At 33.7% G+C, this 25,954-nt stretch overlaps 1 protein-coding gene across 1 annotated transcript in view; it reads left to right on the plus strand.

The window, feature by feature from the left end:
* Positions 1-25,954, plus strand: part of dpy (fibrillin-like protein dumpy) — a 705,616-nt gene that overhangs the window by 573,941 nt on the left and 105,721 nt on the right. The window contains exons 101-116 of the mRNA XM_075365108.1: positions 587-1,213; positions 2,042-2,371; positions 11,764-12,078; positions 12,193-12,528; positions 13,259-13,564; positions 13,664-14,287; positions 15,343-15,672; positions 16,724-17,038; positions 17,153-17,485; positions 17,883-18,188; positions 18,289-18,912; positions 20,664-20,993; positions 21,683-21,997; positions 22,123-22,458; positions 24,328-24,633; positions 24,746-25,372. Coding sequence (XP_075221223.1) covers positions 587-1,213; positions 2,042-2,371; positions 11,764-12,078; positions 12,193-12,528; positions 13,259-13,564; positions 13,664-14,287; positions 15,343-15,672; positions 16,724-17,038; positions 17,153-17,485; positions 17,883-18,188; positions 18,289-18,912; positions 20,664-20,993; positions 21,683-21,997; positions 22,123-22,458; positions 24,328-24,633; positions 24,746-25,372 — 6,360 coding nt within the window. The remainder of the gene's footprint in view (positions 1-586; positions 1,214-2,041; positions 2,372-11,763; positions 12,079-12,192; positions 12,529-13,258; positions 13,565-13,663; positions 14,288-15,342; positions 15,673-16,723; positions 17,039-17,152; positions 17,486-17,882; positions 18,189-18,288; positions 18,913-20,663; positions 20,994-21,682; positions 21,998-22,122; positions 22,459-24,327; positions 24,634-24,745; positions 25,373-25,954) is intronic.

The raw sequence follows: 25,954 nt of genomic DNA on the forward strand, positions 1-25,954 counted from the left end.
CAAGGAAGTATTTTAATGTTATAGCTCACAAGCTCCAACCCATTCAGCTTAAAGTCAGATTATCTAGCAGTCATTTATTATCCATGTTTTTGACATAAATTTAAATATATATTTATGTGTGTTTTTTGTATAGTACCTGAAATATATTAAGTATTATTATTCTCTTATTTTTTTATTTCAGCAAATGAACCATTAGAAACTGATCCATGTAATCCATCACCGTGTGGGCCGAATGCACAATGTAACAATGGAATATGCACATGTTTACCAGAATTTCAAGGAGATCCTTATTCAGGATGTAGACCAGAATGTGTACTTAACACAGATTGTCCAAGAAATAGAGCTTGTATTAGAAATAAATGTACTGATCCTTGCCCAGGAACTTGCGGTCAAGGTGCAACTTGTGAAGTTATAAATCACATACCGATGTGTACATGTCCTACTGGAATGTCTGGAAATCCATTTTTTGAATGTCGACCTATGCAAGGTAAGTTGGTTTTTATATTGTTTAAGTTGTCCAGTATTTATTTTTAAATGTTTTATTTTTCAATATTTTAGACTAATACATTTTTTTTTTTTTTTATAGCTCCAGTTGTTACACAACCTTGTAATCCTTCTCCTTGTGGACCTTACAGTCAATGTCGTGAAATTAATGGACAAGCTGTATGTTCTTGTGTACCAGGATATATCGGTACACCACCTGGTTGTAGACCAGAATGTGTTGTAAACTCAGATTGTGGAAGAAATGAAGCTTGTTCAAATCAGAAATGTAGAGATCCATGTCCCGGTACTTGCGGGGTCGGTGCACGTTGTCAAGTTATTAATCATAATCCAATATGCAGTTGTCCACCTGGAATGACCGGTGATCCATTCATAAGATGTCAACCAATACCTCCACCACCAGCAGCTCCACCGACAAATCCTTGTCAGCCGAACCCGTGTGGACCAAATTCACAATGCAAAGAGGTTGGAGAAAGTCCATCATGTTCTTGTCTACCAGAATTTATCGGTACACCACCAAATTGTAGACCAGAGTGTGCTAGTAACAGTGAATGTCCTAGTCATTTAGCTTGCATCAACCAGAAGTGCAGAGATCCATGTCCAGGAACTTGTGGAGCAAATGCAGAATGTCGTGTACTTAGCCATACACCACAATGTATTTGTATAGTTGGATATACTGGAGATCCATTTACACAATGTACTGTGCAACAAGGTAGTTATTGCATCTATTACCATTTAATTTATGTAATCTATATCCGATATAATAATATTACATAAATATGTTCTATTTTACCTTCAATTTATACATAATAAAAGACATACCTAAGTTGAGTCTAAATTTATTCTTACTAATATTATCTCATAATTTATGAATAGAATTATAGTTTTAATTTGATTTAATTTAGTTTGTGTGTCAGAATTATTCAGATAGTTTAGAGCTGGTCTTTTTTTGTCAGAGGTTTGTAGGTAACTGGTAGGTGTGTAAGGTTCATAGTTTGAACCAATTATTGATGTTAATAGTTTCTTGATGCTCTTTTTAGCCACCATATTAATGATAACCATGTAATAACATAACCTTATAATCTATGGATGTAAGATGCTACTGTTGCAGACATTACACAAATTAGTGACCCAGCTGTGTGGGTCCAAGGTTAAAAAAAGTTGCTATAGAAATATGTAGAAACTTTCAGAACATCTTATGAGTTATTAAATCAAAATTTAACTTTTCCTGATACTGAGAAAATTATTAGTAATATTGGTATCTAAATCAACTCAGCTGCTATTGGTTTCCGTTCTTACCAAGGGTGTCAAATTTTTATTCACCATTTATGCATATTTTTAATTGTTAATGAACACATGACTGTCATTAAGCAGAATAAATTATTTTTAAAAATCATTCTTGCTGATACTTAATGTATTTTAAAATTATTTAATTTGATTATCTTAAAAATTGTTTGACCACATTTACATGTGTTATATTTTTAATCAAATTTCTCTATTTTATAAAAAAGAATTAATTGCTTATCCTACTTTTTTGCAGCTGCTGTATTACCACAGGAAAGACCAACACCTTGTGTACCAACACCTTGCGGCAGTAATGCAGTATGTAGAGAGCAAAATGGCGCAGGATCTTGTACTTGTTTACCAGAATATATTGGTAATCCATATGAAGGATGTCGACCAGAATGTGTGTTAAATACTGATTGTCCATCAAACAGAGCTTGTATAAGAAATAAATGTCAAGATCCATGTCCTGGTACTTGTGGTCAAAATGCAGATTGTCAAGTTGTCAATCATTTACCATCATGTACTTGTCGACCTGGTTATACCGGTGATCCATTCCGATTCTGTAATCTTCTACCTCCAGCCCGTAAGACAGTTTATATTTTATAATTACTATCTAGTACTAATTTCATAATGTTGTTTCTATTTTTAATTGGTTTTTTCTGTGAAATGCCACTTGAACGTATATGATAATCTTAATGGTAATAGAATAATTTACAATAATAATTAATTCTATATTTTTTAATATCTTGTCAGTAATTTTTTTCAATTAATTTGTAGTTAAATTTCATTTTAATTACCTAGACTATGAAAATTCTTCAATTTTTTTATCTGGAAATTTTAATTTCCAAACATTATGTTTAGAATACTAGAATTTAATTCCTAGTTACACTTAAATCTGCACTTTTAATCTGCAAACAGAACTGTTCAAATTTCTTCAATTTTTATAAATAGTTAGATAGTAAAATTAATTTTGTCTATTTAATTAGAAATAGGCATAATTCTGTTATGAAAAGGCCCACTGGGCTGGTTTAGTGTTTGACCCACCGGGTTGGTCTAGTGGTGAACGCGTCTTCCCAAATCAGCTGATTTGGAAGCCGAGAGTTCCAGCGTTCAAGTCCTAGTAAAGCCAGTTATTTTTACATGGATTTGAATGCTAGATCGTGGATACCGGTGTTCTTTGGTGGTTGGGTTTCAATTAACCACACATCTCAGGAATGGTCGAACTGAGAATGTACAAGACTGCACTTCATTTACACTCATACATATCATCCTCATTCATCCTCTGAAGTGTTATCTAAACGGTAGTTACCGGAGGCTAAACTGGAAAAAGAAAAGGGCTGGTTTAGTGGTTAACTCGTCATCACTAATCAGCTGATTTCAAAGTTGCATGTTCTATGGTTGAGATCCTAATAAAGGCAACTGTCTTTATACAAACTTTTTATACAGATTTGAATACTAGATCATGGATACCGGTGTTGTTTGATGGTTGGGTTTCAGTTAACCACACATCTCAGAAATAGTCGACCTGAGACTGTACAAAACTACACTTCATTTACATTCATACATGTCATCCTCATTCATCCTCTGAAGTAATACCGTAACAGTGTTTCTGGAAGCTATACAGAAAGAGAGAGAAAGTCTGTTATGAAGACCTAACACTACAAAATTTTACCATACTAATAATACAAAGGTCACAGTTATTAAAAAACGATATAAAAGAAGTATTTTTTTCTTAGAATCGATTTCAACTTAAGCAGGAATTATTCAATTTTAATCATTAGAAATAAAAAATTTTTTAAGACTTTTCTGAACGAACATTCTTATTATCATTTTTTTTTTTTTTAGGGCATTAACTTCTATGGTCATTAACCCTCATCACATTCTTTAAAGTAAGGTTTAAATCTCCATCAGGTTCATCATATGTAAGGGTGTAAAGAGCCCTTACATTTTATTTAAAAACACCAAAATAAACAAGACAGAACATTTAAACACAAACACTAAAAACACTTGCAGGGTGTAAAGGGCCCCAATATTAAAATGAAAAAATAAATAAAACACAAACTAAAAATGAAAAGAATACCAACATTTTCTTCTTTTTTTATAAGCTCCCCCGTGTCAATTGGAATCGCCGTCAAGCATTATATCAGTCACCCCAGGATGCCATGGCAGTTGACTACCCCCTATAAATTGTCCTGTAGGACTTAACCCATCGGGACCCCTCCCCGCGTCGTGGAGCAATTTGACCACCTGTTCAGGATGGCCAAAGAACCCCTCAGCGAAGAGGCTGCCCTTCCTGGTCCTGACCTACCTGGCTTCAGGCACATCTTGCACATACCCTTTGCCATGCGCCCTCTGTCCACCTTTGAGAGTCTCCTATGCCATCATCGGATACGCCCCGACTCTTGCGTGCAGGCAAGCCCAGGCACCTTAGGCAAGGGGGGGCTACCTCTTGGCCCTACACATGCCACGCTTCAAGATCCCTTTTTTCTTTTTTTATACATAGAATTAAACTACTTTGCTTAGAGATTTCGTAACACAGCTTGGATTTCCTTTTAGACTTGTTAATAGTCCACTGGCGTGCAGATACGCAACTATTTTTTCTTCATTTCCATTTCCCAAATCAGTAGCAGTACTATTTCTTAGCCTGAACCTCTTTCTGAGGTCTTCATATATGGTACACTATTCCATTAGATGCTAGACTGTAAGGGCATTATTACCAACACTGCACATTGGTCTTTCTTTGTGGTTAACAAATATGAATTTGTTATTCGTGTGTGCCCGATTCTGAGTCTGGTCACACTTGTCGTCGGCGAGTCAGCTTCACGTCACTCTTCCATTTACTTGAAGTTTTAACTGAGTTTAGTTTGGTATTTAATCTTCTCCAATCATTACTCCAAAAGTTTCTTATTGTATTAGTTAGACAATTTTTAACATATGCCACTCGTATAGGAATTATGTCCAGTTATCACAGACTGCCGCCTTCCTGGCAGTTTCGTCTGCACTTTCATTCCCTGCAATACCAGTGAGTAGTTCTATTCCTACAAAAGTGTACACAGCTCGTTTTCTCTGGTGAAAATTTGAAATCATTATTCCTCACAACTTCATTGAGGGCGTTTATCGCTTCTTGCAATTTGTACTTCACACCAGCTGTATTGTTGCAGGCATACACAATTTCCAGATCATTGACATAAGCACTTTTGTTGATTTCTGCTGGCATGGCTAATATTAGTTTATTGATGGCGATCGTGAACAAGGTACCGCTCAACGGCGAACTTTGTGGTATGCCATTTTTCAATCTTTTTTCTGATGATTATTCATTGTTAACGCTTACTTGGAAAGTATGGTCGTTCATATAGTTGCTGAGTAAAACTGGCAGATTGCCGCGAATGCCCCATTCATGTAATTGAAGCATTATTCCATGTCGCCAGGTCACATCAATGCCTTCTGCCAGCTTTCTCCAACGCTTTCACAAGTTATTCCATATTAAAAGGTACATTATATGAATAATTTATTTAATTTCTGAAATTTAGTGGACCCTCAAGTTCTGTTTTTTTTTTCATTCTAAAATATTTATCGTAGTTACCCGTCTTGCTGGCTTCTTCTAAATGTTTGGCTATAGTTCTGCAATTTCGTTTGGCGTATCTTTAACTTCATCTTCATATTGAAGGCAAGTTACGGGAGCAAAGCTTGCACGCCCCCAGATAGCGTTCACTTTCTTTCAAACGTCTGATGCAGTTGTGTTTCTATTAATGGATGACACGTATTGCTGCCAGGATCGTTTTTTGGAATATATCATAAGTCTTTTTGCATACGTTCTGTATTTTTTAAAGGCAATTAGATTTTTTACTGTTAGACATTTCTTAAAGGCGTTACACGTTTTTTTCTTTCTTTTAATAGCTTCACTTATTTCATCTTTCCACCACGGAACGGGTCGCTTCTTCAGTTTTTCAGATGTTCTGGGAATATATCTTGATGCCGAATTAAATATATCGTTAATTATAGCATCAACATCGGCTTCGATAACTCAATGTTTCAGGGAGTATCGTATTAGCTGTGAAGCTCGTCCAGTCTGCCTTATCAAGCCTCCATCTTTTGGAGATTGGATATATTTTCCTCGTAACGTGAGTCACAATTTGCACCGGGAAATGATCGCTTCCATGTAGATCCTCTAAAATATGGAAAGTGTACCTCGGTGCTATCGATCCACTTATAAGTGCAAGATCTATACAGGACATCGATCCATCTCTGGTATTGAAAAAAGTTCCTAAACCATCATTTAAGATAATGAAATCGGAAGTCAATAGGAACTTTTATAATTCTCTTCCACTGGGATCTACTCGATCCGACCCCCAAAGAGAATTATGTGCATTAAAGTCACCTACCAGTAGTATGGGTGGTGGAAGCAGAGTAATTAGTCGTGTTATGTCATCCTCCTTCAAATAAAAATTTGGCAAGTATATGTGCAGCGGACGCTCCATTGTGATTGCGACCGCTTGCAGATTTGTTTCTTTCAACCGCTTCGGTCGTAGCTCTAGTCGATGTTAATACGGTTACTCCAACTCTAGCTCTTATTTGACGGTTGATCTCGCGGAAAATTTTCGGCGAAATGTTTCGCTGGAAATTTTCATTTCGGCAGAAATGTGTTTCTTGCAGGCATATACAAATTGCATCTACGTCATGTACCAAACGTTGGAGCTCATGGATGTTTGACAAGCATCCACTGATTTTCTATTGAATTATCGAATCACTAATTTTTTAATTTATTTAATCTCTTGGTTTGCCTTTCGGCCATCCTTTTTCCTCTTCTTTTCCATTTTACGAACAGCTTCGTGTTCGATAAGTATGTCGTTGCCCGTATAGCTCCCGATCTCCAAATCGGAGACCATCGATGCCGCAGGCGACGACGGGCATGTATCGACGCCTGGTTTAGGCGCCGATTGAAAGGCGGAAACCTGGGAGATCCCCACAACAGGAGTCGCATCAATCACCACCTCAGGCAGGAGGGAAACAAGTCCCTCCTTTGTGTCGTCTCTGTGGTTTGGAGACCACCTCAGTTGGAGGAAGCTTGGGAGCATACTTAGAAGACTCCGAAGCAACCACCTTTTTCGCACCAACATCTAAAATGTTGTGCAGACTCACTGGAACCGCTGGTTTAGCACCTGTCTTCGTTTCAGGTGCGCTTTTGCTTATAATCGATGTATTAGCTGGAGGCTGTATCTTTATCACAGGTTTTATAAATTCCTTATGAGTAAGACTTCATTCTATTGTCAATTATTCTCTCAATCATAGTAGCTAATGTGGGCGCAATTTTACCGAGAAACTGGTCTGTATCAACAGCAGTTGGAGCAGGAACAGCAAGTCGCAGCCTGAGCATAAGTTGTCATTGCTCTGGGCTTGTGGGCGTTTACAGTCTTCTTCACCTCGATGTAGCTGACCTTTTGCAGGGTTTTGACTTCCTGCACAACTACCTCATCTTTGCAAACAGTACGATTCCTCGATCTACATGAGTGTTGTCCTTTACAGTTTACGCAGGAAGGAAGATACTTGCATGGTTGCCCTTCATGAATTTCCACACCACACATGCATATTTGTGGTTTTTCGCACCGAGCAGCGGTATGGCCAAAACTTTGACACTGAAACATCTCATGGGTTGCGGCACAAAATCCCGCACATTCAACCTGTGTATTCCTGCACGCACTTTCTCTGGCAGGGTTGGTTTGTTGAAAGTAAGGACATGAGAGGCAGACGGAAGAACTTCATCGATCCTTCTCAAGTTCAGCCTTTGGTATTTAATCATACCTTGAGGTGTCAACACTTCTACAATCTCCTGATCCGTGTAATTGATTAGATCCCGACAAACCACAACACCCTTTGATGTACTGAGGGTGCTGTGTGGATCAACTCAAAGAGCAAACTCACCTATCTTCTTCAGCCCAAGAATCTTCTGCGATTGATTGTCATTAGTCGTCTCTACATGAAGTCCGTTAAAAGTTTTACGGATTTCCTTTACTGGGCCTCCAACACAATTATTTATCTCCCGAGCGACAAGGAAAGGACTTATCCTTGAAAAATTACCTTCCTCTATACTAATAAAAATATTTTGGTTTACAAAAACTATTCTTGTACAGAGCTCTCTGTATACTCTTAGCCTCTTTCTCTAACCTTGCGGTCTCAAAACTCTTCCGTTTTGCTTCAGGTGAAACGAATGATTCAAGACGAGGGTGTTTACGTAAACCCTCTGTCACGTTTGGCGTTTGTTCAACTTGCATGATTTTCTGTCCCTTCTGTAGCAAAGCTAGCCGCTGGGGACACCCCCCTCCAGGGCTACCAACTCTGAAGGTCCGGTCCGGTACTCCGGTGGAACCGGCATATGTCCTGGCAGAGAGCGGATACACAATCTCTGCACTGACTCCAGGCCCCTGCACACCGAAGTTTTCAGGGCTTCCATGCTCCGACATACATGGGCACTTTAGCTACATGCTTGCCATCGCGGGCGGCATGTGGACAATGAAAGGGATTCTGTTACACCTGCAATCATTTCGTTCCTGGCCCCCACATCGCCAGCTCTAAAGATGGTGCGATTGATCCGTTTCCTTAATCGTTTTAATTTTAATGTCTGCAGGTGGCCGAAAAATCGGGCCGAAGAAAAACAATTGGAGCCCCGTTAGTCAGCATTATTAATAGTACTTATGTCCAACTATTACCGCCCTGAACGTGGAACGTAGGTCGTGTGTTTCGGACGTGGGGATTATCTACCTCAGGGCATTATTATTTTTTTTTTTTTAAGTTTTAGGGGCATGAACTACTACGGCCATTAGCCCCTTCTGCATCATAAAAGAAAAAAATTCCCAAAAAAGAGAACGCAGGTGATATAGTCAAGGACTAGTCTTGTCAAAAAGAGCATCTGGAAAAGACTTGTCAATGGTTATTGAAACCCCGAAAACATAACATAGCAAGGGTGTAAAGGCCCTCGTTATTTTTAAAATCTTTCTAGCCATTTCTTACGAAATTTGGTCAAAACTCTAAAAACAAAATCTTGTCTGCACATTAAAAAGTCTATTAAACGAAGTATGACAAGGGTGTAAAGGGCTCTTACCATTTAACATCACACAAAACACTTATATTAAAACCTCAAAAAATATATATCAAATTTTCATATAAATAAAAAATACATTTTTTTATAAAATTCTTGATTGAGATATATGATCTTTCTCTTCTTCAATTGTATCGTCTTGGTTTCCCTTTATGCCATCCGTTTTTGTTCCTCTTCATTTTCCTGAAAGCCTCGATGTCAAATTCTGCGGTATCCGATACATCTGAGATCGATCCTTCAGTCCCGACGGCGGAAACCGCGAAGGATCTTCTGCTACCGGCAACAGATGACACCGGCTCCTTTGGCGCAGTCAGAAATACATCACAGTCAAGACTTGATGTACTCACTGCAAGAACGTGTGGGGCGGCCGAGTGTCTCGCCGTCTCAGTTAAAGGCCTCCGTGATTTCTGAGGTTCAATTGTAGTTTTTCCTAAATCTTCATTTTTCAAAATGAAGATTTCTGGTTTCGCAGCTCCCGAAGTTTGGATTTCTTCAGTCTGAATGTTAGCTGCAAGTTCCTTCTGCATTTTTGTCTCAATTTCCTTCGCCTTTAAGCTGGTCTAAGGCTCATTCTTCGGTGGAGTAGCACACTTTTGTTTTGTTACGTCTGCTTTCCTCGACGACTTTGGGCTACTGTCCTTAATTGTATGATTCTTCAGTTTCTTATCGATTATTTGTACCACTAAGCTTGCTAAGGAAGGCGCCAATTCCATTACCATATCCTTTGGTGTGAAGGAAGCGGCAGGAGCAGCAGTAACCCGTCCATAAGACGCGGCCTTTGGCGTTCTGCCAAGCAGAATTTTTCTTGCGACAAAGTAGCTGACTTTCTGCGTTGTCTTAATCTCTTGAACAGCTACTTCTTGTTTATAAATAGGACAATTCCTAGACCTTGCAGAATGGTGTCCATGACAGTTGACACAGACAAGGGGATCCCTACTCAGTTCATACAGTTGTAATGGTTCACCCCACACACACACACACACACACACACACACACACACACACACACACACACACACACACACACACATATCTGCTTCCTTGTACAACGAGCCGCCGTATGTCCGAATCTCTGACACCCAAAGCAATGCAAAGGTGTTGAGATAGACGGACGCACATCCAGCTTTTATCTTCTTCGCACACTTTGGTTTATTAAACGTTAACACATGTGATGCAAATGGTTGAACTTCCCCGTTCCGACGCATGTTAAAGCGACGGCACGCAACAACACCTTGTTCATGCAATTCATCTACAATCTCCTCTTCTGTGCAGTTTAACAAATCCCTGCACGCGATAACGCCCTCTGAGGTGTTTCATGTACTATGGGGAGATAACTCAATGTCCATGATTCCGATCTTCTGTGTTTTCAATAGTCGTAACGATTGCGTGTCGTTGATAGTTTCTACAAAAAGTCCAACTCAAGTTTTCCGTATTTCTTTAACCGGTCCACTAGCAGCTTCCGTGATGCCACGAGCTATCACGTCACGAAAGGGCTAGTTTTCGAAAAATCGCCGTCTTTCTTCTTTATAACCAAATATTTTGGTACTGAATCAGTATTCTTCGGTCTAAACTTACGAGTTTCCTTCTTCCATTCCAGGTCTATAATCTCTTCTTTATCGCTAAATTCTACGCCCTTTCTTCTTTTCGCCAGCAAAGACAAAGGCTCTCCAGGACGAGGGCTTTTACGTGGACCTTCTACCACGGAAGATGTGATGAAAAATTGTCCATAATCCTACAATATGGCTGTGATGATGACACAGGGTGCGGGCGGAGAGACGGTTGGGCTTGCCCAAGATCATTGATCCTGCCTGGATTCCCCAAGTCAGCCGCCTCTCACAAACTTAACCCGGGCCGGGGAGTCAGGTACTGCTTGACCCACGATACCGACATCCCAGGGCTCGCACGTAGCAGTAAGGGTTCCCATACCCTTACCCATGGGACAATCCCTGCCAATGGCCGAAGTGACTGATTCATGTCGGACAGCGCAGGACTTTCGGCAGAGAAAGCTCACAGCAGTCCATTATTTCTGTTACTATTACTGTTTAATTATATTTCCTAAGCAATTAAAGATATTTGAACAGGACTTTGACTATAATTAATAATTTTTAACACTTTATAAACTAATTATTTTATATTAAGGTATGTAAGTCTTTCAGGGATTATTTATTACGTTTTAAAGTTCTCTTAGATTGACCATTATTTTGGTGCCCGATCAAATCAGTACTCGTATATTATGTTAATCATAATTTATAGTCTTTTATGACATCAGTTCCTTTTCAGTATTTGTTACAATTAAAGAGTTACACATTTTTCTAAGTTTAAATTTTAAAGATCTGCAGATGATGCAAATGAGTGTTATGGTTTTATTAAATTCCCACTGGAAGCCAATATACGCTAAGTTAATATAATTTATTTTCTCATGTTTTGGTGGCTTTATAGCATTTTTTTTTTCAATTATTAAAAATTTAGTTTTCCCCCCATTTTGGGGTTTTACACTTGATTTACAAAATTTATATTTATATATTTTATTAATTTTAGTATACCTTACATTTGAATCAACTTGAAAGCTTACACTGTTATTGCATAATGATTATTACAAAACTTTAATTTTGGTGGTCATCTTAGGTGAATCTGACACCAATTGCAGCCATTAATATATTTTAGTAATTCACTAATGATGCGTAAACCGAATCTGAAATCAAAATCAAGATCTGAGACAAAAAGTATTCATACACGTACACATTGAATTCATTAACAAAAATGTTTGTTCGTAGAACCATATTAGATAATTTTTGAATGTTATATTCATATAATTTTATGTGTAGATTGTGCTAATTGCATTCTAGCAATTATTTAATTATTGATTGTTTTTTGTATTGCAGCTGCACAAGCTCCACCAAGCAATCCATGTAATCCATCACCTTGTGGACCAAATAGTCAGTGTAAAGAAGTTAATGGACAAGGTGTGTGCTCATGTTTACCAAATTATATTGGAAGTCCACCTGGTTGTAGACCTGAATGTGTTGTCAGTTCTGAATGTCCATTAGATAGAGCTTGTGTTAATCAGAAATGTACAGATCCGTGTCCTGGAACTTGCGGATTAAATGCTCAGTGCCAAGTTATAAATCATAGTCCAATATGTAGTTGTAGACAAGGATTCACTGGAGATCCATTCACCAGATGTTTCCCAATACCTCGTAAGTAATAACTTCATAATTTTTTTTAAACTTCCTTTTGTTTGTCTTATGTATTTTGAATCTATTTCTTTTAACTGGTTACCATTTAACAAAATGTGTTTTATTCTTTTGCAGCACCTCCTCCACCAGCTGCTCCAATTGTTGTTGATCCTTGTGTACCATCACCATGTGGTCCAAACTCACAGTGCAGAGATATTGGAGGATCACCATCATGTTCATGTCTTCCAGAATATACTGGCAGCCCACCAAACTGTAGACCAGAATGTACAATAAATGCTGAGTGTGCTAGTAATTTGGCTTGTATGAGAGAAAAATGTAGAGATCCATGTCCAGGATCATGTGGTTCTAATGCTCAGTGTAGTGTGATCAATCATACTCCAATATGTACTTGTCCTGAAGGAATGACCGGAGATCCATTTACAAACTGTTTCCCAAAACCACCACCACCACGTAAGTACATTAAGTTACTTTAAACTGATTTTAGTGTATTTTCCATACTACCTCCACACTGTATTTCTGTTAGATGATTTAAAGAACAGCAAATCATACAATCTTAATTATAAGTACATCCTTTGAGGAATGACTCCCCATTTTTCCTAATTCTTCATCCATTCTATCTTGGATTACTTCTGTGGCATACGCTGACTCTCTCCAGGCACCTAGTTTGTATGGCATCCAGATATATTTATTGGGGGCTGAATGGTATGCAAATTACCTGGAAGAATCTCAAGGAAAGCAAAATTCTCCAACAATTCTGCAGACTTTGTTATTTCTTTGCTGATGGCTAACCAACCCAACCTAATGAAAGTGCCTAGCATTTAAAGTTGGGGGTCCTATTTCCAAAGTCAAATTGAATCCAGGTAATTATATACAATTAATAATCAAAGTTGCTGTATTCATTTTATCTTACAAATTAAAATTTATTTATTATAATCTGTTGAATATACCATTTGGAAAGACTTTTTTTGTATTATTTGGTGCATTCATTTGAGTTAAAAATGTCTACTAATCTTCTTAAAATTGAAAAACAAGATTGCTATTTTTTATATTTTGTTCAAACTAATCCCAAAACAATATTTTTTATTATAACTGAAAATATGTTTTTGTCTTTAATATTATGTTAGAATATTAAATTAGGTGTTAATAAGGTAATCATTCATTTTTTTTTTTTTTATTTCAGCAAATGAACCATTAGAAACTGATCCATGTAATCCATCACCGTGTGGGCCGAATGCACAATGTAACAATGGAATATGCACATGCTTACCAGAATTTCAAGGAGATCCTTATTCAGGATGTAGACCAGAATGTGTACTTAATACAGATTGTCCAAGAAATAGAGCTTGTATTAGAAATAAATGTACTGATCCTTGCCCAGGAACTTGCGGTCAAGGTGCAACTTGTGAAGTTATAAATCACATACCGATGTGTACATGTCCTACTGGAATGTCTGGAAATCCATTTTTTGAATGTCGACCTATGCAAGGTAAGTTGGTTTTTATATTGTTTAAGTTGTCCAGTATTTATTTTTAAATGTTTTATTTTTCAATATTTTAGACTAATACTTTTTTTTTTTTTTTTATAGCTCCAGTTTTTACACAACCTTGTAATCCTTCTCCTTGTGGACCTTACAGTCAATGTCGTGAAATTAATGGACAAGCTGTATGTTCTTGTGTACCAGGATATATCGGTACACCACCTGGTTGTAGACCAGAATGTGTTGTAAACTCAGATTGTGGAAGAAATGAAGCTTGTTCAAATCAGAAATGTAGAGATCCATGTCCCGGTACTTGCGGGGTCGGTGCACGTTGTCAAGTTATTAATCATAATCCAATATGCAGTTGTCCACCTGGAATGACCGGTGATCCATTCATAAGATGTCAACCAATACCTCCACCACCAGCAGCTCCACCGACAAATCCTTGTCAGCCGAACCCGTGTGGACCAAATTCACAATGCAAAGAGGTTGGAGAAAGTCCATCATGTTCTTGTCTACCAGAATTTATCGGTACACCACCAAATTGTAGACCAGAGTGTGCTAGTAACAGTGAATGTCCTAGTCATTTAGCTTGCATCAACCAGAAGTGCAGAGATCCATGTCCAGGAACTTGTGGAGCAAATGCAGAATGTCGTGTACTTAGCCATACACCACAATGTATTTGTATAGTTGGATATACTGGAGATCCATTTACACAATGCACAGTCCAAGGTAATTGCTATCTTGTATATTGCCATATAATCTTATCATTTGTGTATTTTTAACATTTTTATATGGCTAAAAATATTAGTTTTCATTATAAAATTCTGTTGGTGTGTTCATTACTGTTTGGCTTTACATATCTATTGTGGTTTAATCTTTAATCATGAAATTTTGTGTAGAAGTTGATGATTACAGGAAGTTTTTCATTAATTTTTGAAAAAAAATTGAAATAACAAAATATTGATAGATGTTAACCATTTTTTTTTTCTTGTGTGTATGTGGTTTTCTATAATATATATTAAAAAAAAATAGCATCATATAAATTGTCAAATTAAACCACCGGAAAAAATATTTTCAACTTGAAAAATTCTAGTTTTATCATTGTTTCTAAATTATGAATTTTTTAATTTTTCTACTTTAATTTTTTTTTACATCACATCAGAGTAGAATTAATTTTCAAACCTGAACCTTAACCTTGGGTAAAAATAATTTTTCATAAATTTTGGTGCTTTTTACTCTTTAACATCGCAAAAATAAAATTTTTGTTTAATGCTCAATGAGGCAATATCAGAATTAAATACTTTTTCATCTGTCATACAGATAGATATTTTCATAATTTTCCTAAAAAATAATTAATCTTTTAAATGTAAATTTAAGCATAATTGGCTAAGTTTATTATATTAAGGCTTACTGTTTTATTAAATAAATTTTGAATTTTTTAAAATATATTTATTTATTTTTTAATAAGAAATTATGTAGAAAAGAAAAAGAGGTCATAAGTATAAAAATAATTTTCAACTTCATCCCAGGTGGAAAGGGTTTAATTTTACAACATATACATAAGTGCTGGGAAAGGTCACCAGTATCTATGTTAACTATTTTCTTACTGTTGAATATGTTATAAGATAATTCATTAAAATAAAAAATTATATTTCATCTTTATATATATTATGATTAATTATGTAATTTAACTACTTTCTTCAAAAGTGCTTGATAATTAATAAATATAGTAAATAAATAAAAAAAGAACATAGTTTATCCTAGTTTTTCTTTTCATTTTACAGCTGCTCCATTACCACAAGAAAGACCAACTCCTTGTGTACCATCACCTTGTGGTAGTAATGCAGTATGCAGAGAACAGAACGGAGCAGGATCTTGTACTTGTTTACCAGAATACATTGGTAATCCATATGAAGGATGTCGACCAGAATGTGTATTAAATACTGATTGTCCATCAAATAGAGCTTGTATAAGAAATAAATGTCAAGATCCATGTCCTGGTACTTGTGGTCAAAATGCAGATTGTCAAGTTGTCAATCATTTACCGACTTGTACTTGCCGACCTGGCTATACTGGTGATCCATTCAGATTCTGTAATCTTCTACCTCCACCTGGTAAGATATTTTTTTATTATTAATAAAGAAATTCTTTTATTATACTGTATTTATAATAAACCATTACTGAGCGTGAAGAGTAATGCAGAAATTTTATTTGTTGTTAATTTAAGTTGTACATTTTTTTAATTATATTGTTTGTTACTTATTCATTAGTTTTTTTAGTATTTCAGAAGTTAATCAAATTAAATTACAAACATAAATTCTGTGTACGATTTATGTTATTAATCAAAGAGGAGTCCAATTTTTATTTTATCAATTACAATAGTAGAATGTTTTTTTTAAATTGTTTTTTGTATATTTATTTATACTTTACATTCTTTTTAAATGTCTAGATTTTTCTTAGAGCTTTAAGGTTTGTTCATAAATTTATTTTCATTTATAAATTGATCACTTGAGCCAAGCAGTACTGGCTGCTAAACAAAGAGCTTAGGTTTTTTCTTTTAATGGAAGTTTTTCAAAAATAAAAAAGGTATGTTGATAATTGTATTAGTTTTTTTTCAATTCCTTCATCATTATATAATACATTTACATTAAGGTATTACTTAAATTCAACATCATTGTATTTTAGCAAGATTCTAAATACTGAAGTATTCCTAATGATCCAGAACAATTTTTAAGATTCAGTACAGATTTATGGTTTTATTATGATTTATTATGGTTTTATTATTCTTTCATTATTTTTTTTTATTAAATAACTGAATGGAAATTCTTGATTTTTTTATTATCTGAGTTTCAAAAGTTAGTATATACTATTTTTATAACCGTTAAAAATGTTAACTACTTACTATTTTTTATTACATAAAAAGCTGAAGTTACAAATTACTTCTTAAGGTCTGTTTAGCAAGAAAAGTTAACATGTCACTCATCTATAATAATAAATAATAAATTTATGATATAAGAATAAATAAAAAATTTACAAAAATAAATATTTTCTCTTGCAAAAGGGGGATACTCAGACTACTGAACAGTTGTTTAATTTTGAATGGTAAGTTATAAGATTAATTTTTGATCTGTGTAATTTTTTAAGTACCTTTTTTTTTAATTACAGCTGTCCAAGCAACATCAGTTGATCCTTGCAATCCTTCACCATGTGGACCTAATAGTCAGTGTAAAGAAGTTAATGGACAAGGTGTGTGCTCATGTTTACCAAATTATATTGGAAGTCCACCTGGTTGTAGACCTGAATGTGTTGTCAGTTCTGAATGTCCATTAGATAGAGCTTGTGTTAATCAGAAATGTACAGATCCGTGTCCTGGAACTTGCGGATTAAATGCTCAGTGCCAAGTTATAAATCATAGTCCAATATGTAGTTGTAGACAAAGATTCACTGGAGATCCATTCACCAGATGTTTTCCAATACCTCGTAAGTAATAACTTCATAATTTTTTTTAAACTTCCTTTTGTTTGTCTTATGTATTTTGAATCTATTTCTTTTAACTGGTTACCATTTAACAAAATGTTTATTATTCTTTTGCAGCACCTCCTCCACCAGCTGCTCCAATTGTTGTCGATCCTTGTGTACCATCACCATGTGGTCCAAACTCACAGTGCAGAGATATTGGAGGATCACCATCATGTTCATGTCTTCCAGAATATACTGGTAGTCCACCAAATTGCAGACCAGAATGTACAATAAATGCTGAATGTGCTAGTAATTTGGCTTGTATGAGAGAAAAGTGTAGAGATCCATGTCCAGGATCATGTGGTGCTAATGCTCATTGTAGTGTAATCAATCATACACCTATATGTACTTGTTCTGAAGGAATGACCGGAGATCCATTTACAAACTGTTTCCCAAAACCACCACCACGTAAGTATATTAAGTTATTTTAAAATCATTATTTTTTTGTAATCAGGTTATTGAATATTCATATTATATGATTTTTATCAGATGATGTATTATTTTTCCTTCTGTTTGGTTCTTTTATTTTATTTTAAAAGAATAGCTTATTATTAAGTTGTTTACTCTTTACTCAGCTAATTTCAGTTATTCATTTCAGCCTGTTTCCTTTATTAACTTAACTATCATTTCTGGAAATTGTTTATTTAGGTTCATAAATTAAAATAAAAATGGCATATTTTTATATATTTTATATGAATCATGTTTTTTTGTGACTATAGTTATAATTATTTTGTGCATATGTAGGTGTAGGTGTATATATATATATATAAAACAAATCGTTAATGGTTAATTATTTTTCTTTTAGCAAAAGAACCATTGGAAAATGATCTCTGCAATCCTTCACCATGTGGGCCAAATGCTCAGTGTAGTAATGGAGTATGCACATGTTTACCAGAATTTCAAGGAGATCCTTACTCAGGATGTAGACCAGAATGTGTGCTTAATACAGATTGTCCAAGAAATAGAGCTTGTATTAGAAATAAATGTACTGATCCTTGCCCAGGAACTTGCGGTCAAGGTGCAACTTGTGAAGTTATAAATCACATACCGATGTGTACATGTCCTACTGGAATGTCTGGAAATCCATTTTTTGAATGTCGACCTATGCAAGGTAAGTTGGATTTTATATTGTTTAAGTTGTCCAGTATTTATTTTTAAATGTTTTATTTTTCAATATTTTAGACTAATACATTTTTTTTTTTTTTTTATAGCTCCAGTTGTTACACAACCTTGTAATCCTTCTCCTTGTGGACCTTACAGTCAATGTCGTGAAATTAATGGACAAGCTGTATGTTCTTGTGTACCAGGATATATCGGTACACCACCTGGTTGTAGACCAGAATGTGTTGTAAACTCAGATTGTGGAAGAAATGAAGCTTGTTCAAATCAGAAATGTAGAGATCCATGTCCCGGTACTTGCGGGGTCGGTGCACGTTGTCAAGTTATTAATCATAATCCAATATGCAGTTGTCCACCTGGAATGACCGGTGATCCATTCATAAGATGTCAACCAATACCTCCACCACCAGCAGCTCCACCGACAAATCCTTGTCAGCCGAACCCGTGTGGACCAAATTCACAATGCAAAGAGGTTGGAGAAAGTCCATCATGTTCTTGTCTACCAGAATTTATCGGTACACCACCAAATTGTAGACCAGAGTGTGCTAGTAACAGTGAATGTCCTAGTCATTTAGCTTGCATCAACCAGAAGTGCAGAGATCCATGTCCAGGAACTTGTGGAGCAAATGCAGAATGTCGTGTACTTAGCCATACACCACAATGTATTTGTATAGTTGGATATACTGGAGATCCATTTACACAATGCACAGTCCAAGGTAATTGCTATCTTGTATATTGCCATATAATCTTATCATTTGTGTATTTTTAACATTTTTATATGGCTAAAAATATTAGTTTTCATTATAAAATTCTGTTGGTGTGTTCATTACTGTTTGGCTTTACATATCTATTGTGGTTTAATCTTTAATCATGAAATTTTGTGTAGAAGTTGATGATTACAGGAAGTTTTTCATTAATTTTTGAAAAAAAATTGAAATAACAAAATATTGATAGATGTTAACCATTTTTTATTTTTATTTCTTGTGGGTGTTTGTGGTTTTCTATAATATATATTTAAAAAAAAGCATCTCATAAATTGTCAAATTAAACAACTGAAAAAAATTTTCAACTTGAAAAATTCTAGTTTTATCATTGTTTCTAAATTATGAATGTTTAAAGAACATTGTTCTAAATTATGAAAAATTAAAGTAGACAAATTTTCATTTTTCTTTCGTCATGTTAATAAATCAATCATATAATATTTGTTTTCATAAAAAGAAATATCAAAGGAAGTGGTGATCTTATAGAAATTTCCTTCCCAAGAGATATTCTCCTCTCTCAGAGTAATCTAAAATTGTTAAAACATTAAATTTTTTTTTACAGAAATGTATGTTAAAAATAGGAAGTTTTCTTTAGAAACTGATTTATATCTTATAACATTAAGCAATGTTTAGTATACAAGGAATAATCTTTTTTCCTTTCTAATAAGAACTGCTTTGAAATAAAATCATTATTAAAAAAAGATAAACAGTTTATTTTCAACTATAAAGCTGTCAAATTTTATTTTTAACTTTTTATTTTTTTCGTTTTTTTTCAATATATATAGTACATATATTACCTGAGAAATATTGCATTGATAAATATAAGTAAAAATATTAAATGTTGAACCACCAGATCACATTCAATGATGATGATTTAATTAAAAACATAATAAAAATACAAACCAATTGTTGGCAACAACATAATTTTTAATAAAATGTCATGCAATTAAAAGAATATGTTTTAATGTAATAAATATAGAATTTAATACTAATTGAAGATGCAGGATACCACGAAAACTAGTTACTGGAACTTAATATAGTAAGTTTAACTTTTCTAATTAATGTGCTGTGATGGTTTATATTTCATATAAAATTATATATAGGTTTATATTTCATATAATATTATATATATATTCATTATACACAGTACAAATTATATAATTTCAGTAAATCATACTTCAGAAACTCTCCTACCCTTGATTTGAACTATTTAACATTTATGTTATTTTTCAATTGATTATCGTTTTCAAATCTTTGTAATGCCGGAAAGGATGCTCATCACTCTGTGTGTTAGAAACTGTACTGAGTGTGGTCAAAGATTTCCCAGCAGAAAAATACTAATAAAACTCTTGAATAGTTTGATTTTCTGTATGAGTATGGAGTGTTAAAACACAGCCCTGTTAAATCTTTGCCTGTGAATCTCTATAGAAATGTTTTTCACTCTCTAACCAAAATACATCCCAAAATCACATGTAGTGAGATTTTTATTTACAAACATGCTAAATATATGCTCCAAGAATAAATTAATTATAAATTTAAATGGATCTTACTTAAAATGGTTATGATATGATTTTTTTTAAGTTGTATTGATTTATAATCAGATTGTGGATCATTTTAAAAAGTCTTTTCTTACCATGTGTGTCTCCCTTTATATTAATGACAACAGTATTTAATTTTCTATTCATATATAATTGTTTTTATTTCAGCTACTTCAGTGCCACAAGAAACACCAACTCCTTGTGTACCATCACCGTGTGGAAGTAATGCAGTATGTAGAGAACAAAATGGAGCAGGATCTTGTACTTGTTTACCTGAATATCTTGGTAATCCGTATGAAGGATGCCGACCAGAATGTGTACTAAATACTGATTGTCCATCAAATAAAGCTTGTATCAGTAATAAATGTCAAGATCCATGTCCTGGTACTTGTGGCCAAAATGCAGATTGTCAAGTTGTCAGTCATTTACCAACTTGTACTTGTCGACCAGGTTACACTGGTGATCCTTTCCGATTCTGTAACCTTCAACCACTACCTCGTAAGTTTTTTATATATATGTCTTCAATATTTTATCAGTTTTTTATTTATTTATAGTTCATTGTTCATGAAAAGTAAAAGGATATTTTTATTTATTAGGGTATATGTTATATAGTAGCTTTAAAATTAATGTGAGCAGACTTGTAGCATTTTGAAACATGTATTCCCTTTTAAACTATGTACAGATTAGAAGCATATCAGATTTAACTGAAACTTAGCAGGTCTTATGTAAGTAGTATTATATTAAATGCAGTATTATTGAAATGTTTATAGATACCTTATCAGAGACCATACTTATCAAAAAATAATTTCATGTAGGCCTACATCTGTCTGCTTCAAGTTTCTGACCTACTCCTGTTTGTTAATTTACATATTCTTTATTCAAGCATCAAATGCTACTTCCCATTCATTACTTTCTGATTAGCCTAAACTGCAATTATCTTTTTTATTCCAATCAGTTTGGTGTATTTCACATGTTTATACTATGTATATTCCATATTAAGATAAAAAAATTAATTCTCCAGTTATACAGATCATATAATTTTATGATCTAACTTATAAATTGTCAGTAATATTATAATAATTCTTTTTATAATTATTATTTTTTTAATTAACAGCATAATTTTTTATTCTATTAATCTTTTATTTTTTATGTCTTATTTAAGTTTCTATTTGATTTTTTTCTTATAGCTGTAGAAGCTGCACCAATCAACCCATGTAATCCATCACCATGCGGACCAAACAGTCAATGTAAAGAAGTTAATGGACAGGGAGTGTGCTCATGTTTACCAAATTATATCGGAAGTCCACCTGGTTGTAGGCCTGAATGTGTAGTTAGTTCAGAATGTCGATTGGATAGAGCTTGTATTAATCAGAAATGTACAGATCCATGCCCTGGAACTTGTGGATTAAATGCTCAGTGCCAAGTTATAAATCATAGTCCAATTTGTAGTTGTCGACAAGGATTTACTGGAGATCCATTTACTAGATGCTCAACAATACCTCGTAAGTATTTACATATTTTTTTATAAATTTGTTACTATGGCCATCGCATAAATTAAAAATAATTTGTTTTCAGCACTTACTGTATTGATTTACTGTAATGATCTGTTTTTTTTTTTTCATTACAGCACCTCCACCACCTCCAGCTGCACCAATACCAGTTAATCCTTGTGTTCCATCACCATGTGGTCCATACTCACAGTGCAGAGATATTGGAGGCTCACCTTCATGTTCATGTCTTCCAGAATATACTGGTAGTCCACCGAATTGCAGACCAGAATGTACAATAAATGCTGAATGTGCTAGTAATTTGGCTTGTATGAGAGAAAAGTGTAGAGATCCGTGTCCTGGGTCATGCGGTACTAATGCTCAGTGTAGTGTAATCATTCATACTCCAATATGTACTTGTCCTGAAGGAATGACTGGAGATCCATTTACAAATTGCTTCCCAAAACCACCACCATGTATGTTTTTTTAATAATATAATAATTTATGTCTTTAGTAATTAACTTAATATAGTATAAATGCAATATCAGTCAATTTAAATTATTAGTTGTTTATAAATATTTTTTCCACAATTCCATAATTTCCCATGTTTTTCATTAAAAAGGTGATTTTATGTATCTTTTGTATATGTCTTAGAATCTCTTGTATTTTTAGCTTTTTAAATTTATAATTTGTACTAATGAACCTGAAGATTATTGAAGGTATTAAATTAATTTTACTTAAACTAGATGGTTAACCTCTGTAGCTGTATAAACTGATATACTAGTTGATGTGTAATCCGTGATTTAATTCTTGGTACAAGCTTTCTTTCTTTTATTTTATTTACTTTTCTTATTTTTATGTAAATTATTTTACAAATGTAATGATATATATATATATATATATATATATATATGTGTGTGTGTGTGTGTGTGTATGTATTACTAGTTACTTTATATATATATATATATATATATATAGAAGTTGCTCAGGACCTCCAATTTCTTTTATTTATAGTTTTATTTAGATAATGTTAATTTTTTCATATTTATGACTCGATAGTGAAAGTAGTTTAACTGGTCTTTGAGTAGAACACAATAATTTTTCTTATATTATTAAAAATATCCTTATTTTTTTCTGAAAAAGAGATAATACTCTTTCTATTGTTTTAGATTTATGAGTTAGGAAATTGTCTTGTGTTCTTACTTTACATGTAGTCTTCTTTCATCGCAGTTATACAGTTTTTCATACCATATAATTTTTATTGTGTTATCTTACTTGCTGTTATAGTATAAAACAAATGGAAAATATTATCAATAAAAATTAAAAATGACTCACCCAAATTTTTTCTTTTATCACTTTATGGTCCTCAAATTAAAAATTACAAAATTCTGAATGTCAACATTTGTGTATAGTATATATTATTTTTTAACATGGTTTAGTCTACAAGAAAGAAACAACATTAGGCAGCTTAATATGAACATAATATGTTGTATATTAAGTAGATTATTTTTCTTTTTTTTTTAAATAAGAGCTCAGAGATTTTGATAGCTCCTAAGTTATGGAAGGAATTGATTGGACTTCATAAAAATTTCACTTTTGCTATGTTTTTTAGATTATTAAAAATTAGTTACAATAAAATATAATTGACATTTTTTTAATTTAAGAAAAGCATCCCAACCCTTCAGAGCTGGAGTTTAAAGGATCTTTTTCAAAGCATTTTACTGTTTCAGCCTTTCACACTTAATTTTTTCTTCAAACAAAACTTTACCAGGGTGGAAGAATTCATCCTTTATTAAAATGGTGCAGAAGTTTTACTTATCTTTCTTTTTATTCAAATAGACTAAAATATTTTAATTTGTTGTTTTTAATCATATTTTTGTATCTAACAACAGAGTATATTAGTACTGTGTTGAATTTACATAACTTTTTAGTGTTTTAGTGTTTTTAATATAGTTCACCTGTTATTATATTTCTTTAAAAAATTAAATAAGTTCATTAAATTAAAAATAATTTTCAATCATTATCGTAGGAGATTAAATTTTGAAAATTTTGAGATCTGTAATTTCATTTTTTTTTAATGTTTGGTATAATTAGCAGCATTAATGCAAAGTATAAAACAGTGTTTTTCTGTACAATACTTCTAACCATATGCAATTAAATTAATTTTATAAATTCTATGCAATGTCTGTAGTTTTAATTCTGTACTTTATAATATTATATTAAAAAATTGGTAAAAACATTATTTAGGTGTTCAGTATGTTATGTTGGTTAAAAATCTGCTACTCTAAATAGTATACTCTTATTAAAAATGTCCTATATAATTTATACCTTTAAATTTTTTTCAGCTAATGAACCACTGGAAGCAGATCCATGTAATCCATCACCATGTGGATCAAATGCACAATGTAATAATGGAATATGCACATGCTTACCAGAATTTCAAGGAGATCCTTATTCAGGATGTAGACCAGAATGTGTACTTAATACCGATTGTCCAAGAAATAGAGCTTGTATTAGAAATAAATGTACTGATCCTTGCCCAGGAACTTGCGGTCAGGGTGCAACATGTGAGGTTATAAATCATATACCAATGTGTACATGCCCAGTCGGAATGTCTGGAAATCCATTCGTTGAATGTCGACCAATGCAAGGTGAGTGGATTTAATTGTTTTGTATAATCGTATTTTACTTGCAGTATGATTTATTCTGGTTTATTTTTTTACTGTCTTTATTTATTTAATTGTAATTTTCTCTTTCTTTCAGCACCTATCATCACTCAGCCTTGCAATCCTTCACCATGCGGACCATTCAGTCAATGTAAAGAAGTAAACGAACAAGCTGTTTGTTCTTGTTTACCTGAATATATTGGAAGTCCACCGGCATGTAGACCAGAATGTGTTGGCAGTGCAGATTGTAATTTGAATCAAGCTTGTATGAATCAGAAATGTAGAGATCCATGTCCTGGAACGTGCGGTGTTGGAGCACGTTGTCAGGTTATAAATCATAATCCAATATGCAGTTGTCCTGCTGGTATGACCGGTGATCCATTCATAAGATGTCAACCGATACCTCCACCAGCAACAGCTCCACCAACAAATCCTTGCCAACCAAGCCCATGTGGACCAAATTCACAATGCAGGGAGGTTGGAGAAAGTCCGTCATGTTCTTGCCTACCAGAATTTATTGGTACACCACCAAATTGTAGACCAGAATGTATCAGTAACAGTGAATGTGCTAGTCATTTAGCATGTATCAATCAAAAGTGTAAAGATCCATGTCCAGGAACTTGTGGAACTAATGCAGTTTGCCGTGTTGTCAGTAATACACCTCAGTGTATATGTAATGTTGGCTACATTGGAAATCCATTTGTGCAGTGCATATTACAACAAGGTTAGCAAAATTTACATTGTTAATTATTTTAAACTTAATTTTATTATTTTTAAATTCTTTTTAGACTTTGGTACATTCAATAAAAGTGTTCTTCCATCTGTTGCTTTGTTTTTTTATGTTTATCGAGAGTTTTTTCCTAACTTTATTACTAGAATTTTTTATATGTATCTATACATTTGAGAAATAAAGATTGTATCTAATTTTAATTGGCTTATGCCACAGGAAACCCTTTGGAACTTACATATAATATTATAATTATATAATACTCTTTTAGTATGTTTTAAAAAAAGAGCCATTTGATTGGTACTTCTCTATTTTTTCCGGTTTTCTTCTGGTCATAAAATATTTTCTACATACTACACAATTTTAGTTCCTTTGTTTATTTTAACATTTATTTTCTCTAACTCTTCTTATTTTGTACATTTTCTTCTTGTATTAGAGTAACTAATCCTGCACATCTTACGATAGACCAATATCCATCTTTTTTTTCTTTTTTTTTAGGTTGTGGTTCAAATTTCTCTTTATCAAAATTGTCTTGAATTATCTTCAAGATTCTTCTAGCCCTTTCAATTTTAAATTTAA

This window comes from Lycorma delicatula, chromosome 4, assembly GCF_047948215.1.
Source record: "Lycorma delicatula isolate Av1 chromosome 4, ASM4794821v1, whole genome shotgun sequence".
Classification (NCBI taxonomy): domain Eukaryota; kingdom Metazoa; phylum Arthropoda; class Insecta; order Hemiptera; family Fulgoridae; genus Lycorma; species Lycorma delicatula.